An 18,488-nucleotide genomic window follows, 5' to 3' on the forward strand; every position below is an offset into this window, starting at 1 on the left:
GGTGTTGGATTGGAATGGCACACTGCCTTAGGAGATCTGGATTTCCCCTCAGGGTTCAATCTCAAAGCCTTTCCCATGGGTGGGTATGGCTGCAAAGCAGCGGACATTGTGTGAGCAGATTCAGCAGGCTAACGAACCCCATCTGCCAAAAGCAACTGGTTTTAAATCACTGGTGATCCATCTTCTGCCCTTCTCCTGTCAGGTTAAACAATTCTCTGAGACACTTGAGAAGGCCAGGACTTGGTCTTCGTTGTCAGAAGCTATTTGAGTCACATGGCATGAGACTATTTTGCAGAGTTTATCCTACCACCCTCAACTAATGTCTGCATTTTATTTTGTAATTAATAGTAATTATTTGAATGTATTGCAGCTTATACTTATCGCAGCAGCGGTGTTACAGTGAGCAGAATTATCACAATTTGAAGCTCTTCAGGCAAGGCATCTTGAAGGGGTTTAAGTTAGGTTGTGCTCTAGCCAGGAGCGAGCCAGTCACATTCTGATGTGTCACAGGGCATCAACCTGAGCGGAGGGCAGAAGCAGAGGGTGAGTCTGGCTCGAGCAGTCTACAGCGCAGCAGACCTGTACCTGCTGGACGACCCACTGTCTGCCGTGGACTCCCATGTGGGCAAACATCTGTTTGAGAGAGTGATCGGACCCAAGGGGCTGCTTAAGGAAAAAGTTAGTGGCATGCAGATTTTCTCAATTGTTGCGTCTGTCTTTTATACTAATGTGTGTTTTTATATAGAAATTTATCTGTGTGCTAGTCGGCAAATACCAGATGATCAACCGGCTAGTAGTTGTAGATCATTTGACTATATTGGTCTTTTAAAATACAGCTTGCTTCAGTTTAATGAGTCATTGTGTTCCAACTTGTGCTGAAATTCAATACTGGAAATGTGTCATAGTGCTGATTCACTTCATGTTTCACTGGACATTAAGTGGTGGTAAAGTAAGTGTGTGTGTGTGTGTGTGTGTTTGTATAAATAGTAAATAGGACAACAAATATATGAAGAGCAAGCTAAACCTTTTTTTTTTGTTTGATTTGGGACATTGTGCTTTAATTATTTTGTTATGATTGGTCATGCCCACAGCTGTTTGCTGTGTTTAAAATAAAATTGTGCAGCCAATTTAACATTTTTTAACAATTTAACATTAACATTAACTTTTCAGACCCGTATCCTGGTAACCCACGGAATCAGCTACCTGCCTTATATGGATGAGATCATCGTGTTGGTAGATGGCGTCGTGTCGGAGGTTGGGTCTTACAGCAGTCTGCGGGCCAGTAAAGGAGCTTTCTCTGAGTTCCTGGACACATATGCAAAAGAGGAGAGCAATAGGTCTGATGCTCCAAAAGGTGAGATGGGTGTAATGTTACATGACTTCCTATCAGCATGCAACTTACGCCTTTTGAGGGGCACCGTGGGGGTGTGTGTGTGTGTGTGTGGGGGGGTTTAGATGGGGCGTTAAGCTCATTTGCATATATATATGTGGAGCTGCATTACTGTGAAAAAGCTTTTTAAACCCATTTTATTTTAGATCAACCTATTTATCCATGATGTTGCCTTTGCTAGGGAAAGGCATTTCAACATGTGGATCAAACGCCATTTAAAACAAGCTATATGTTTCAAATTTGATTTCTTACCCTTACGTCTTGGGTATGACTTGCAGTCCGTAGGCAAGATGTTCGCTCCCGTCACTTGAAAGGGACAGTTCTGGAAAATCCCTTTTAAAATGATGCCGTTTAGAAAACCGCCATTCCAATACGGCTCCATTGAAAAGTCCCGCAGTGCTGATGTTACTGATGTCAGCATTCTTCCCAGATTCGCTTTCAGACGTCGAGGGGGTGGATGCCATGCCAGAGAGCCAGGACCCCCTGGCCGACAGTCCACCTGAGGACGTAGTCTCGGTCACGCTCAAGAGAGAGAGCAGCCTGCGACACAGTCAGCGCCACGTCCGGCCCAACGGCAGGTACAGCTGCTGCCTCGCACTCTAACCTCAGTCAGGCTGATGGTCCACAGGCACAATGGTGCCACAGTGCACAACCTGTTATTAGGAACGTGTCAGATCTTCAGTGAATTCACAGCAAGGATGTCTGAGTGGAGGATGTTTTGCAATTAATCTGTGGATCAGCCAGCGCTCTACAAAGACTAAATATTAACGTGTATTGATCAAGTATGCTAACTGTGACAGTGCGTCTCCCTTTCAATTAAGCATAAAAGTGAGAAGGTGCAGCTCAGTTAGAAGTCAGAAAGACGTGGAGCAGTCTAAGAAAGGCCAGCGCTTGATCGAAAAAGAGGCAATGGAGACGGGAAAGGTATGTCAAAAATCTACATTTACCAAAGGATAATCTTATAGTACATACGGAAAATACAAATTGGAAAGTACAAATCCAAAGGTCATCTTAAACTTTCCTAGAACTTCTAGTTCTCTGGACAGGGGCTATAGAACATCTTTCCCTAACCTACCCACTCCCCCCACCAGGTGAAGTTCTCTGTGTACCTGCAGTACCTGAGAGCTATGGGCTGGGTTTACGCCACCATGTTCGTCGTGGTTTACTTCATCCAGAATGTGGCCTTCATTGGCCAGAACTTGTGGCTGAGTGACTGGACAAACGATGCAGTGAAGTATCCCAACGGAAGCACATATCCAGCCCACATAAGAGATATGAGAATTGGAGTTTTTGGAGCTCTCGGAGTTGCACAAGGTAAATTCACAAAGGTTAATGAGGTTAGTGAGGGTAGCAAGCCTTTAGCAACGACAATAAGGAAGATTCGGGGTTTTAAAAAGCAAAGGCGTGTGAGTCTCAAACTAACTTGTGATGCAAAATGTTTTTCAATCCCCATGTTCAGTGTATAAGTCAAATAATTCATTCCAGTATTATTTTAATCTCCCTCTTGTTAGTTCTTGTTAGCTGTAATATAGTGCAGCTTTGAAGCATGTAATTTGAAGAAGTCATTGTAAGATCTAGTGAGGCTAATGTCCAGCCTCCACATGTTTTAAATAAATAAATGTTTATGTGGGTGCATATATTTTTATTTATTTAGTCTGGGAAGCTCATTTGGCTGTAATGGTATATAATGGTTTTGAATGAACTGTATTGAATGAAATGAAATTTGCCAGACTTTTTAGTGACTGTTAGGATGAACCCACCAGTGGGGTCAGTTGTAGCATTAGCGCTCTCTGCAATTTTGGCTAAGCTGTTGAAATGGTCAGTTCTGGAAACAAAACCTACATGTTCTTGCACACATAAACGATTATGCTATAAATATGATAAACAATTATTAAAATGCTTTCAAATACTTTTACAATATTTTCACAAAAAGTAAAAAGCATTAGATTGCCTGCTCTCTGCGCACATAGAATAAAAGGTTACAAATCCACTTTATAAGAAGGCCCTCTGTTTGCTTGCTGCTTTATTATAGAAACAAAGATTCACAGATGTGTTTAAAATGTAAAAGATCAGAACTGACAGCCTGGATGCTCTCTTTTGCAGTATTCACAGTAGCATGGCTGAAATTTCTCGATCTTCAGGACATCACCCCTCCTTCTTGCCAACAATTAGAGAGCCATTAACCATCTCTTATTATGGAAATTCATGACAGAACAGAACTGAGGCCGAAGGTCTGGTGTGCATTTTGAAATGGGTCCAATATTCTCCTGGCTTTGACTGTATACATGTCGTTTTCGACAATATACATTGTCATTTCAGCACATATGGTTGGTGAGGCACAGGTGCAAAGACCATAATCACGTTTACCATGACAATAACTCCAATTTGATAATGGACTTTTCATAAGAGATACTCAGTGCCCTGCAATATGTTCCTGGACTATAGAATGAGATGTTACCCTCAGATAAAATATAAAAATAGATAAAGTAAACCATTAGTATGCTTTTCCCATCAATACTGAACAGGAAAAATCAAACGTGTCGTTCCTATGTTGCTTTTTCCCATATGAAAACAACAAGTAAAAAACTCAAGTACACCCCAATGATTCACTATCGCTGAATAAAGAACTTGAATGCAGAAGACAGGAGAGGCCTTACTCAAGGAACCCACAAGAAGTAAATATATTGTAATGACACACTACAATGTCAATGGAGCCTATGTGTCATTCGCTGAAGAATACGAAAATGCCTGTTGAGAGCGATAAAAAAAACATCCATTAGCCCATCTGTGACGTCATCACTTTCTATGTCTACTGACTAAATCCATACGGGAGTGTTTACAAAGGCCTTAATGGATGCATGTGACTCTCTCATCTCCGTCAGGGTTCCTGGTGTTTCTGGGCACTGTGCTCCTGGCTGAAGGAGCTATCCGTGCCTCCAGGAGTTTCCACACACGTCTGCTGTCCAACATCCTCAGGGTGCCCATGTTGTTCTTTGACACCACGCCATCAGGACGGGTGGTCAACCGCTTTGCAAAGGTACACATAAAATCTCTCACTTTGAAAATGCGGACGTGACAATGACCGTTGAGTTAGGGATTCCTTTAAGACGGAATCCTTGCGCAGAAATAAAGACAGAAGCCATCAAAAGCAGCAGCCAGCAGAGCTGTTACTTTTTCACATCTGCGTGGTCCATAGGCTATAGTAGCAGTGCAGTTCATCAGTGATGTGTCCTCCTGCAGGACATGTTCACGGTGGACGAGATGATCCCCATGTCTTTCCGTTCCTGGGTCCTGTGTCTCCTGGGTGTTCTGGGCACCCTGTTTGTCATCTGCCTCGCCACCCCCCTCTTCACTGCCATCATTGTGCCTATTGTGGTGATCTACTACTTTGTGCAGGTAATACCGCAGCATCAGCCTACAAGAAAATCTAACATAGAAGTTGTCTTTGCCTCATTCCAGCAAGACCTCATGTTTTTATGTTTTACCACAAGCTGAAAGCTCAGAGTTCCATTTACACCCTCCAGGGTTTTTTTTTTATAGCACCAAGTGGTAAATATAAAGCCCTATCCACAATAAGCAGGCTGAATCTCTGTCAAATATGAAAGCTTTTCTGTTCTAATGTCACCCTACTGAATGAATTTTCTGAAGGTTTTCATCCCTCTGGGTAACCACATATGGATATTACTATGCAGGAACAGCTGCAAGAGTGCTGCCCTTTCCAGAATATTCATCAGTGCTGAGGTGATGGCCGCTCTGTTTGTCACATTGCAGAGGTTCTACGTGGCCACGTCTCGCCAGCTGAGGCGGCTGGACTCCGTTTCTCGCTCTCCCATCTACTCCCACTTCGGGGAAACCGTTTCGGGCCTCTCCGTCATCCGGGCCTACGGGCACCAGCAACGCTTTCTGGAGCGCAACCGGATCACCATCGATGACAACCTGAAGAGCGTCTATCCTTGGATAGTTTCTAATAGGTCTGAAGCTTTTGCAAGGCAGAAGCTGATATGCAGTAGGACCGGGTCCTTTGGAGATGCTGGTCATTGAATCACATTTCTGAACATTATTCCATTTGAAAAGCTTGTTTCTTGTTAAATTACAGGTGGCTCGCCATCCGGCTGGAGTTCCTCGGAAATCTGGTGGTGTTTTTCGCCGCCTTGTTTGCTGTGATATCCCGAGATACCTTGGACAGTGGATTAGTTGGGCTATCCATCTCCTATGCTTTAAATGTGAGACTATATCTTTTCAAATGTGACATTAGTACCAGTTATAAACTTGGTTACTTGATGAAAGTGAAACGTGGGAATCTTATTGTTCTGTGCTATTCTTTAAATGTCTGCACAAACATTTTATACATAGACATTTCAGCAAACGTGTTCAGGTGTGACAGAAAAATTGCACAAATTATTTGCAAAAATTACACATTGTTTAGTGCAAGTCTGAGTGAACCGTTTATGTCATCTTGAATAATTTTCTTGAGTCATGAATTTAAAAAATGTTCACAATGAAATATCCTGCATATCTTACATATACTGTAGGTTGACTTTAATATTTGCGAGATCTCAGTCATGAATTTGGCAGGAGTGAAAATTCTAAGGGTATTTACTGAACACAGACCGAGTGTCTTTCAACAGGAACAACAAAGAACTAAAGGCATAATAAGCTGGAGCATATTTGGCTCGATTCGGGCATCTATGGGGTTTAAATAGGCAGAAAGAAACAAAGCACAGGTGAAGGGAGTAAGTGATACATGGGTGACGGGGACTGCAGAAAGGGATGTGATGTCGTAGGTGCATGTGGGAGGCGAGGGATGTTTGTGTACCAGCCAGGGCATGACAATATTCTTAGGAGTTGTTAACAAATGAAGAATGACGTTAAACTCTTCCTTCCTCGTTTATTCTGTTAGGTGACTCAGACTTTGAACTGGCTCGTGAGAATGACATCAGAGCTGGAGACCAACATTGTGGCGGTGGAGAGAGTCAGCGAGTACACAGAGATTCCAAACGAGGTACACGTCTTCTTTATGACATCACCCTGTTTCCAAGGCAAGCCAAATTGCGCCAACATTTCCATATCAAACAATATGTTGGTTGGCTCATAAATGTTACTATCATGTACTATTTCACAATGTGAACATTAGCTACTCTAAGTTAGTGGGTCTAATGATGCTCTATAACAATCTCACTCAAAGTTTAGGACAGTGGGATCGAGGGTGTCTTTTAATGATGCTTATTTTGTTAACCAAGTACAAGATTCGCACAAAGTTAAAAGATACCTTTGTTTTCTAGGCTTTGTGGATCACGGAAAAGCGTCCTCCAGATGACTGGCCCACCATGGGGAGACTGCGCTTTGATGACTACAAGGTCCGTTACCGGCCAGAGCTGGAGCTGGTTCTGCACGGGATAACTTGCGACATCGAAAGCAGCGAGAAGGTACGAGATCTAAGCCCCACAGCACCTGGGTCTCAAGAGCAGGGAAAAGTTTCAAAACACTTCGGAGTGTAATCACAAAGCACAGCGATCAAGTGAACATTTCTGAATTCAAGAGGTTACAAAGAAAGGCCATTTCACTTGACCTTGCAAATTAATGAGAAAATTAGGGTCAGTACAGCTCTGGATTTGTGAATCAACTGAAGCTAAAAACAACAACTTTCCCAACACTCCTTGGAGGCAGTGTGAATGATTTGATCATTTAACCAGAGAATTTGATTAGCCGACTCTGCAGTTGACCAAGACACATAATAGCCTTTTACATTCTTTGTAGAATGTTTTATTCTCCTCAGGTTTCAAAAAACAGCTGTTCAGGACCTTTAATAAACACTACACTCCTCTCAGCACTTACATCCTACCTCTATTCAAACATCGTCACATCACAGTACTCTCTTCAACGAGAAAAAGCTAAAGGTGACTTTGGAGATAAGGAAAGTTTTGTTGCACACAACTGGCTTGCAAAAGAAAAACAAGCTGTGATTTTATTGAGCTGGTAATCAGGTAATAACATTGATGTTTCTCAGCAGCACCAGACACAAGGTCAGTGGACAGGATGCCCATAACACTGCTGACTTGGTTTTGACATCATATTTGTCCTTGGGAAACACAAGGAAGTTTGTGAATCATAAACCATCTTTTCTTTTGATCAAGTATATTGTAAAATCCATCATCAAATATCATTTTGAAAAAAAACCTTTCCCCCACTCCTCTTATTTTAAGTAGCACAAACTTTCTAGAATCTTCTTTCATGACAGGCACTGCAGCTTGAGTGTGAAGAGCATGCATATTTGAATTATGTTACATACATATTATGTTAATTATATCAGCGTGACGGTTGTTAAGCCAAGAAAGTGGTGTGACAGGACAGTGGCATGAAGGGGAAGCCAGGAGCCCCCAGACATCTCCCACTCTGCTTTCACACATCCACTGGGCAGATGTTGTGGCGCAGCTGTCAACACTCCCGTGTCGTCTCCATTTGAACTACCTCTGCTGTTCTGCTCCCACTTACAATACGTCCAATTGTTTTTGCCCTTCCAAGTTGATGAGCTTGTGTCTAAAATGCATATTTCCTAGAGGCTGCACATTGGAAAGAATTGATTTTTCAAATTGTGGCATAATTCTCATTTGCAGATCGGCATCGTAGGTCGCACCGGCGCGGGAAAGTCCAGTCTGACCAACTGTCTGTTCCGCATTATTGAGGCGTCCGAGGGGCGAATCCTCATAGACGGGGTGGACATCGCCAGCTTGGGCCTCCATGACCTCAGAAGCAGACTGACCATCATTCCTCAGGTGATGGACTGATTTCCTGTCAGTGCACATCCTCATAGATGCTCTGCACAGTTAAATAAGAGGACTACTCATTATCAGGAGTCTGTAGTGTAGGATCCAGTAGCTTGTGCTTTTATAATGAACAAAAAATAAGGTAATGATCTTGTTTTCTCAAAGATTAATGTTATCTACATTTGTTTTTGTTTTTTGGGGTAGTTGGGGTTGTTTATTTTTTTGTGATGCTAAGGTACAATGTGTTGGGTCAATCTGGTTTTATATACAGGACCCGGTGCTGTTTTCTGGGACTCTGCGGATGAATTTGGACCCATTCGAGAAGTTTGGTGATGAGGAGGTCTGGAGAGTTCTTGAGCTGGCGCATCTGAAGGACTACGTAGGGAGTCTGCCAGCAGGACTTCAACATGAGATTTCAGAAGGGGGAGAGAATCTCAGGTCGGTTTCCAAGCATATAATACCGCAGTGTCTGGCCATCTGCAATAATGTATTAACTGTCCCTGAATACAAATACTCAAACACAACTGAAGTATTTTAGATCTACTTTGTATGGATCAGTATTTTTGGATGCACTTGCCTTGGACATAGATATCTATAGATGGATCTGTAGATATGTTTTCCATATGTTGTTTTCCATGTTGTTGCTATTTGTTCTGTTTATTGACTTTCCATTTAATACCTAGTGAAGCATTAATGTGTGAATGTCCAGTATTTCTTTACCCAGTCCAATCCATGTCTTTGTTCAATCCCAGCTCCCACCATACCCGTACCAAATCTTTAGTAACACTGAACAACTGATGCAGGTGTACTGGAATCTAGGATAAAGCAAAAATGTGGAGCAGCCTTAAAGTCAGAGAACTGAACTGACAATGTGATGTCCTTCCCAGTGTGGGTCAGAGGCAGCTGCTGTGTCTGGCCAGAGCTCTGCTGCGCAAGTCCAGGATCCTGATCCTGGATGAGGCCACGGCCGCCGTGGACCTGGAGACGGACGGCCTGATCCAGGACACCATCCGACGCGAGTTTGCCCACTGCACCGTGCTCACCATCGCCCACCGCCTCCACACCATCATGGACAGCTCACGGTGAGAAGGGGCCATTATAGGGCCATGAGATACAATAACAAGAATGTTTTGACTCTGGAAACGTATAAAGGTAATTAATGCTTTGTCTGCATGTAATGCGCTGGTGCTGATGGCCTCACTGAAGAGTATTTCAAGAGCTCAGCATCAGAATGAGCTTCGTCTCTGTTGGAGGTGTTTACAGAAGGCATTAGTGAGGGGTGTACTGTCAGCTTTGAGACAGACACTGATTAATCTTGCTGCTAATGTCTGCTTCCCTGCAGCTGTTATTTATATGCATGTCTTAAAGGCATTCAGTGTGTAGACAGAGAGGATGGGGCAGGGTGACGTCTTTATAAAGTGGAGTCGGTTATTATTGAAACACCAAGGCACCCTGAGCATGCAGCACAAACCAGTGAGGTCTTTTATGAATACTTTGCACTTTGCACATCAAGTCAGTACTCACTGTCATTGTTATTTGGTTTAGCTTTAGAACATATGGTTTAGCTATAGAACCTTTGGTGCCACAAGGAAGGACACTGACGTCCAGGGTATCTTTTTTCAGATATGTCAGGGCATGCTTTATTCAATATTCTTTGTAATATTGTGTTATTACTTATGACCAATGCTGGCTAATCAATATCTTAGGATCATTAGTCCTTTTTCAAATGTTATAGGGTGAATTGATTCAAATCAGCACCCTGTCTTCTAACCAGTAGGACTAGGTACCAGATACCTACATACCTAGGCATCCTGTTCTCACCTCTGTTGAAAGATAAGATGCTGATACATTATTACATAAAAATCTCGTGATGTCAATAGATGGGTGGCTCTTTTTTCTATGGAAGGTCAGTGTTATAACATTGAACTGCTTTCCCAAGCCTTATTCACCTTATTCACTATTTTCCACTGGATCCCATTTTGCATTTCTGATGGCTTGTCAGGATAACAAAATCATTTATTTCAAATGGCAAATGACCCCTATTACATCTCTGTAAATTGCAAAGAACAGTAGATGTAGGGGGTTTGGTATTACATAAATTGAAGTTTTATTACAATGCTTTGAATCTAAAACCCCTGTCCTGCTGGGCACTTCCTCCAGAGAGGACCCCTCCCTCGTGCTGTATTGAGCGCATCTGTTCTTGCTCCATTGTCACCTTTGCAAAATCGATTAAATTGACGAGAGAAGCAAAAGCACATCCAGTAATTTCTGTGCCTCCAGCCGCTTTGTTTCCTCGCCTCTCCTGCACTCCTGCCTATACCTTCTTGGCTCTCCTACTTCTTCTCAAACCTCATCCTTTGCTTCTCTGTACTTCCTAATCCCATCAACTTTCCTTTTCTTCCATTTGACAACTCTTCTGTAACACAACGTACCCGTCCTAAACTTCTCCATGTAGTCTTCTTTTACACTTTGACCTTTGGCCCTTCTTTAACTCCCTTCCTCTTCTTAATCTCAAAGAGAAGAAAAAGTCATCCTTCGACGTCATCTGATGCTGCCTGACTATGTCTTCTCCATGATTCTGAAGCAAAAACAATGCTTGTCATGTCTGTTGAATAGTACGCAGAGGTTAATTCTCTTCCAGGCAAGTGTGTGAATAGCTCACATTTCATGGTCAGACGTGAGTGAACAGTAGCGGTTGATGTGATGAAACACAACACTAGACACAGGTTCCACAGGCAACATCAGGTTCCACAGTGCATTGTGTAAAACTTTTGCCAAAGCTGGACATTTTGCTGCATTTGAGGGTAAGCAAATGATTATTTTATTGACCCAACAATTCCCTTTGAGGACAGAACTGAAGAAACCTGAAAGAAAGAAATTGAAATATGGCTGATGTAAAGGAACACTGCTGGCAAGCACACATTTGGCCAAGGGAGATAAGGACTAAAGCATTTCTAGCCATTTCAACCACTATTTGTTGCTATTTGTTGACTTTTCAGAGAGTGTTCGCTAAGAATAGGAAAAGTGTTATCAGAAGTAGTTGGGAGGGCTAGTCAGTGGCTGTAGGTCAGGAGGTCACAGATTGGTTGATGGAGGTGCATCATAATTTTGTCATGTATCTGGTGGAGTGGTAAAATCATTGGTACTTAGCATGCATTAACAGTTCTATATTTGAAAATAGAAATTTCTAGAAACTTTCTAACAAACATTTCTTCGAGCATCTGCCACTGAACCCCATTTGTGTTGGCCTGGACATTATAAAGTAATTGTAATGGTCAATTTACATTTACATCAAGTGTAAAAAAAAGAAGAATTTATAAATTAATATTACAAGGTTTTCTCATGGTCTCATGGTGACAATATACTGTTACACCATAGTGAAAGTAATTATAATACCTGTTATTAAAAAACCTGAATGGGTTGGGGTTGAGGGGGGGCAGGGGGGGTGCATCATATTTTGAACTGTGCCTGAGCAATATCCATTTCTCTACACAGGGTGATGGTTTTGGATGCTGGGAAAATAGTGGAATTCGATTCCCCCAGTGTACTGTTTGAGAGGAAGGGCCACTTCTATTCCTTGGCCAAAGAAGCAGGTATCTCATCATCAATACAATACACAGCACTTTGAGAAACAGACCTAGTGCCTAGTTGGACTGAAGTGGCGTGTTCGAATGTGGTCGGCGGCATTCTGCCATGATGAACAAATGCAAAGAGAACTGTGCCACTTCAGAGACACCGTCACCACGTCTATAAGACACTCTGGATATGATCTTCTGTGACTTTATTAACTGGAAAAGTGCTACACAAGAATGGGCTTCCTGCTTTGTTAATGCATACATCGCTTCTGTTATGTTGCTTCCTTGCACTTCATATTGCTCCTGTCATCAGTAACTGAGGCTGGCATAAACGTACCATGATGTTTTGTATATGAAGTTATGACCTTGGCATAATTACTTTCTGTGACCTTTCTTCTTTGTATCACTTTGGTATAGGTTAATGTTTGGATCATCTGCCTTTCAGCCTCTGTGCTAGAACTCAAAGGTGCAATGGCACCTTTGTTTAAACATTTAGAACTGCTTAATATAAGATGCCTGATAACTAAAGAGTTAGACTGGAAGAATTCTTGGCTTTAAACAAAGCTACCCCAATACCAAACAATAACGCACATAGTCCTCGTTTTAATGGTAAAACAAGGCAGTGTAGCAACCGTTTCTAACAATGCTCTTCAAATATCTATAAACATATCTACAAATATCTGTAAACAGGAAATCTTCAGACACTCCAGTCTTTCTCACTAATTACTATTTAGACACCAAGGTCTTACTCTTACAGGAATTCTTAAAGGAACTGCGAATTTTGCGAAGTTAAGAAACTGTGGAAGTTCCTTGACTCAGGTGCTCTTGGAATCAGGATCTGAATGATATGAGGGATGTTGAGTGGACTTGGCCTATGCCAGTAAGGGTCTTTAAGTAAGGGCGTACTCACACTAGGCACGGTTTGCTGGTTCCGTGCTGGGGCCCGGTTATCCCCCCTCCCCACTCCCCCTCTGGTCTGCACTCACACTGGCTTCATCAACCCGGCCCGAGCACGCTTACGTCATCACAACGTGACTTTATTTGGAGTAAAAGCGCGCTCACACAACACTATGGAGTTCACGATTCTCTTTTTATTGTATTTTTGGAGTCGTTTTGGGAGTGCAGAAACACGGTGCAAGCACAGATTTATCGATAATTTAACACAACGATTGTCTGCTAATCACTTTGCCGCTATGACTGTTTAACGTGAGCGTTGCATCACTGACGTCATGTTTGAGTTCCAGCGAAATGAACCAATCAGACGAGGCACCAAGCGGGCCCGGGCACAGATAGCGCTCACACTAGAAGCGAACCGTGCCCGAGTCCACATGAATCGTGCCCTGGCCCACCTCTTCAAGCGGGCCCGAGCACGGTTAACTGATCCGGGCCCGGGCACGGTTGGAGCGCTCACCCTAGCCAAACGAACCGTGCTTCAGCAAGGAACCGTGCCCGGGCCCGGATCACAGAGCCTAGTGTGAGTACGCCCTAAGAGTCCTTTGACTAGTCTTATCTCTGTTATATGATCGAAATTACAAGTCGCCATGGATAACATGCTGGACTGTTTGAAGGGCATAGGTTGTGCAGCAGATATTTTTTTTACAGGGAATACATGGACAGGAGGATTAGCACAATCCCTTCTTCACCTGACCATGAAATAGAGGGTTTGTGCATAGATGCAGTGCATTTGAATAAAACACAAACAAAATTGTCTCAGTGTCTGGCCCCTCCAACACGCTACAGAGGTATAGTAGTATGAGTGAATATGCCCTTCCACGTGTACAGAGAATGGTATGAATCTTCAAAGATCTTGGTAAAGACACGATAGGAATGTGGAGCTCTTGGCCTAACTCCACATCGAGGACACAACACGCTGCTGCTGAGTTTAAGAGGGCTGCATAAGAGAAAACCCCACTGCAAAATATAGAGACTGACTCATAGCTGGTCAATAGCACACACTCAATTGTGCACAGCAGTTAACGTTTCTCAAGGTAGCAGAGGTAGACTGGGCAAATTGGGCAGACTGGTTGGGGAAGTAAAGGACCAAGCATCAGGAACAGGCCTTAAATGCCAGCCGAGACGCTAGCTTATAAAAGTGCTACACTTACCTAAGTTATAGTATTTAGCTCCTTCAAATGCTGTTGGTAGTCCCTGACCATGCTCAGATACTAAGAAGTTTGATGTTTGAAATTTTGGTATGGTACTGTATTCATGGTATGGCAGCGTCTTTTCTCAGGAGAGCAGGAACAGAATCAATTACAGATTGTTTCATTAAAAGATAGAGGGAGAACGCAAATATCTTTGTCAAAGATAAGAAGGAATTCAAATAACCGGGAAACAAGGCATCGGGGATAATCCAAAAGACCAGTAGAAAAACAGTAAACAAGATCAAAACCAAAAACATTTTTTGCAGTGTGCTGCCATGTGATTGGCTGATTGGTTAATTACAAATAGAAGGTATAAACGAGTGTATATTATTTTTATAATGGGTCTTCATAGTCAAATAAAAAATACTTATTTTGATAAATGCAGAGCAACTTCATGAGCAGTTGTCAAGCAGTTGTAGCATTAACGTAAAGAAGGATAAGACATTATTTTAGAAGACCGATGTCAAAACTCTTGATAGAGAATTACATTTTCTGGGTGCGCAACTTATCTTCCCTCATTTGTGGAGAAGCATACGGTTGAGCACACAAGGACTCCCTTGTATCAGTAGATTGTATCGCTCAAGAGCCCCGTCATTTTAACCCCACTGTGGCCACCCTGATGGAACTACAGACTTTGAATGACTTGATGATGACGGAGCTTATCAGGTTCTGGAGACACCACAACCACGTGAGGACTCTCCATTGGCCTCCATCTCCCCTACCTCCTCACCCACCCGAAGGTGGAGCAACAGTGGATAACCACTACTCAGCTGGTCTGAGAGAGAATCAAGCTCAGCCACCAGAGGCAGCTTCACTAGCTACCCCATCATCATCAGGGGCTCCATGCACTATTATCTGCTTTAATGAGAGAAGACAACCCAGTTTCAAACAGTGTGCCACATTGATATTCTTTGGCTTCCTGCTGCTACAGAGATGACATCAGCGGTACGTGTTCAAAAGAAACACGGTCCCAGCATGCCCGTAATCTCTCTCATTCCAGTGATTATCAGAAACTGAAAGAATGGGAGTACATATCAGATACTGCAGATCTATCCAAGCTGGAGTATGTAAAATGTGAGCCACATCTTTTGAAACAAAGCACTTGGGTTGCTAGGTTAGCTCTCTAAGGTAACGTATCAGGAACATGAACTAGAAACACGAATAATGGCTGACAACAAAGGATCAAACATGAGGGCTTATATGAATATGTAATAAAGAAACAGATGGGGCAGGCTAACGCAGGCCATGCTAACAATGGGGTGTGGCTACACTGGACAATCTACAGTGGTTAAATAAGTGTAATGCCATGGCTGAATAAATTTTGTCAGCACCATCAAGCTTCAACTTTACAATGTCTCTCATGCCCACCAGAAAAGTGAAGGTACAGCTGCTCTATTAAGTGTTTAGTTCCAATGCAAGATGTTATTATTGGGTTTACATCCTTATCAGTATCTGTGTGCAGTTCTGAGAGGCACACCACGAATATTACTAGTATTGGTCTAGAGTGCAATTCAGATTTTACTAATAAATTTACATGCTGTCTTTTATTTCTGTTGATTTCGACTGCTTATTAATAGCTGTTTATTTTAACATACATTGATAATCTCAAGGATAATTGTAATCTCTGTGTCATATTGTAATCTCTGTGTCATATTGTAATCTCTGTGTCATATTGCAACCTCCATGGAGGGTACCACACACTGTCACAATCACACGATGGCCAAATCAAAATGTCTCAACAGGCCCTTATTAAGACCTCTTGTCAGATCATTACTGTGTGTTCATAGATATGTGGGCCTCACTAATTCAAGACCAGTTGTAGTAGTTCATGAATGGCAGAAAAACCAACCGTTTTCATGCTCAGCACTATAAAAAGCTTTGTTGATGCTCTGCTGGACAGCTTCAAAGCTTCAAAATTAGTAGTGTTCAAGATGTGATTACTGCAATTAAAGCAAAAAAAAAAAACATTACACACAAAATGAAAGCACCATGGAGAAATGCTACTGCACTCAAATCCAAAAGAGAGAATGCAGGAACATCCGATTCACAAAGAAATCTAACATTATACTCTGTGTCATAAATAAACAAATTCACAAACACAAATGGCCTCTGAATTAGATCAACTAAATTATGTAATGACTTTGCATTCATTTATAAGTACAATAATTTAAATACAGACTCTGGTAAGGTACCAGTTTTACTACTGCTCAGTCTTTCTGCTTGATACAATACTCCATAATATTCAGATGTACTCGTAATAGAATGAGTTGAGTTTTTACCTGCAAGTAAGAAAGAAAGAACCTTCATGTTTAATGAGATATTATGTACTTTATATCTTTCATGAATCATATTTATTTCAATTCAACTTTTATCAAATTTTTCATTTCACGTCTTTAAATGTTCTATATTTAAATAAAGATATATTTCACTTTATTTGAATGCTTTGTTTATATTTTTTGGCAAAAACCTTCCTGAGGTGATAGAGATTAGTGTAGCAAAGTGTTGCAGCAAACATCCAGAAGCCAGCATTTCACACAGTTAGGCTCTTTAATGTGTAGCACCGGAGGACTAGACCTGCAGGGGTAAATGCTCCCAGAAATCAAGTGAGAAATAAGGGACATATGTGAAGGGCTTGTTAGAAGGACTGTGTGTGAGGGGGTGGCTGAGGGCGTGTGCGTGAGTGAGGGAGTGGGAGTAGCTGAGGGCGTGTGCGTGAGGGAGTGGGAGTGGCTGAGGGCGTGTGAGTGAGGGGGTGGGAGTGGCTGAGGGCGTGTGAGTGAGGTGGTGGGAGTGGCTGAGGCCGAGGGAGTGGGAGTGGCTGAGGGCGTGTGCGTGAGAGGGTGGGAGTGGCTGAGGGTGTGTGCGTGAGGGGGTGGGAGTGGCTGAGGGCGTGTGCGTGAGGGGGTGGGAGTGGCTGAGGGCGTGTGCGTGAGGGGGTGGGAGTGGCTGAGGGCGTGTGCGTGAGGGGGTGGGAGTGGCTGAGGGCGTGTGCGTGAGGGGGTGGGAGTGGCTGAGGGCGTGTGAGTGAGGGAGTGGGCGTCTCTCCCAAATACTGATACCAGCTCACCATGACACTTAGAATGTAATAAGCTTTATTCCTCTTCTGTGTCAATGTGAAGCATTTTTAATTGTCACTGAATATAAAATGTGCTACAAATAAACTTTTTTATAAACATTTTGCAAATACAAAGTGTGTGTTTGCAGTAACATTCTCAGACAACCTGAGCACTCTTCCCTTATCCCTTTCCAATAGTTCATGATATTGTTATAAAACATAAACACTTTAAATAACTCATATACTGCTGTGTTACCTTCATAGCATTCAGCAGGTGTTTTAATTCATAGCATCTTTACATACGTATTGTGACTGTGAAGGAAATAGATTGATGAATTATGTGTTTTGTAGTGACATTCAGTTCTGCAGAATGTGTCTTATAAATTGTTATTTAGGTCTCTTGATATGATAGCTAAACGCCTTGTGATTATTTTTGGCCACCTCCTTGAGATCAAGTGGAACATCTGCTATGTCTGACAGGACCAAAGTCAGGACGTGCAGCCTGTAGGTTATGTAGAACAACCATGGCAGACCTACGATCTCTTTCTGAGAGAGAAGTACGCACGATTTCAACCTAAACAAGCCGCACAAGCAATAGAGACGTGCCACAAAGTGCTAAGTGTCAGTACCTGCTGCCTTTCTAAATTCGCTCTGGAAAGAAAATATCTCAAAGACCTTTAGTGTCCAGGAAAGAAAGAGGCTTCCAGAATCCAGAGGCTTTTCCCAGTGTCTCTCAGCTTCTGAGCCTCTTGATTCAAAACACTGTATCTTATTGTAGAGAGCTGTGATGGAAAATAACTGATGGCTTTATCACTAATCTCTGGATTTGGAGAAGACATGACTGTTTATTACTTTACCCAAGAGACTGCAGACAGTACAGGAAAATTGAACATTGTAGGATGCTTTTTAGCTGAGTGGCTTGGCGGCAATAATCTTCAGCAATGGTTCCAGCAGAAGACAAAAAACCCTGCCAGGACCTAATATGAAAACGAGACCTGATCAGTTCATTTCCTAGAAGGAAATGTCATATTTAATTATCAGCACTACAATCAATCCCTTCTTTCTGAGCTAAAGGTCCTGCATGATTAGAAATAAATTAGTATTGCAGTTGCAGAGACCAGCCTAAACCGCTGTATATTTTATTTATTTACTTTTTTTTTTGCATTGACCATTCAATTTAAGTTTGAGGCTTGCTTGAGTTTCTGAAACAAACAGAACAGAGATAGCCAGGTTATATATGCAGACAGGCAAATACCTTCCATTTTCTGGTTGAATAAATAATTTGGTTACATGGTTTCACAAATTCTAATTGGAGTGGGAGTCCATCTGTCCTGTCTAATCATGCAAACAAAATTCACATAATCAGATTAATTCAAATAAGTGACAGCTCTAACTGGGTTTTGGGTGGGGACTGGTTCTGGGAGGTGTTCTCCTGAAGAGATTGGCCAGGTTCCAGGGGGAACAGAGCCACAGGAAGCCCAGTGGCACCCACACCAGCACTGTTCTCTCCACACACACCGGCAAATCCGGATCTGGACGATCCAGGAAAGACGCATTCTG

The 18,488-nt window shown here is 42.4% G+C and overlaps 1 protein-coding gene across 1 annotated transcript in view; it reads left to right on the forward strand.

Annotated features, from left to right (window-relative positions):
- Positions 1-15,877, forward strand: part of abcc2 (ATP binding cassette subfamily C member 2) — a 60,717-nt gene extending 44,840 nt beyond the window's left edge. The window contains exons 18-32 of the mRNA XM_077011639.1: positions 511-678; positions 1,171-1,354; positions 1,821-1,968; positions 2,212-2,314; positions 2,482-2,704; positions 4,273-4,427; positions 4,631-4,786; positions 5,162-5,361; positions 5,487-5,613; positions 6,291-6,392; positions 6,673-6,816; positions 8,005-8,163; positions 8,426-8,592; positions 9,042-9,236; positions 11,650-15,877. Coding sequence (XP_076867754.1) covers positions 511-678; positions 1,171-1,354; positions 1,821-1,968; positions 2,212-2,314; positions 2,482-2,704; positions 4,273-4,427; positions 4,631-4,786; positions 5,162-5,361; positions 5,487-5,613; positions 6,291-6,392; positions 6,673-6,816; positions 8,005-8,163; positions 8,426-8,592; positions 9,042-9,236; positions 11,650-11,782 — 2,364 coding nt within the window. The 3' untranslated portion in view covers positions 11,783-15,877. The remainder of the gene's footprint in view (positions 1-510; positions 679-1,170; positions 1,355-1,820; positions 1,969-2,211; positions 2,315-2,481; positions 2,705-4,272; positions 4,428-4,630; positions 4,787-5,161; positions 5,362-5,486; positions 5,614-6,290; positions 6,393-6,672; positions 6,817-8,004; positions 8,164-8,425; positions 8,593-9,041; positions 9,237-11,649) is intronic.
- Positions 15,878-18,488: the final 2,611 nt, after the last annotated feature.

The sequence above is a fragment of the Brachyhypopomus gauderio genome, chromosome 1 (genome assembly GCF_052324685.1).
Source record: "Brachyhypopomus gauderio isolate BG-103 chromosome 1, BGAUD_0.2, whole genome shotgun sequence".
Taxonomy (NCBI): Eukaryota; Metazoa; Chordata; class Actinopteri; order Gymnotiformes; family Hypopomidae; genus Brachyhypopomus; species Brachyhypopomus gauderio.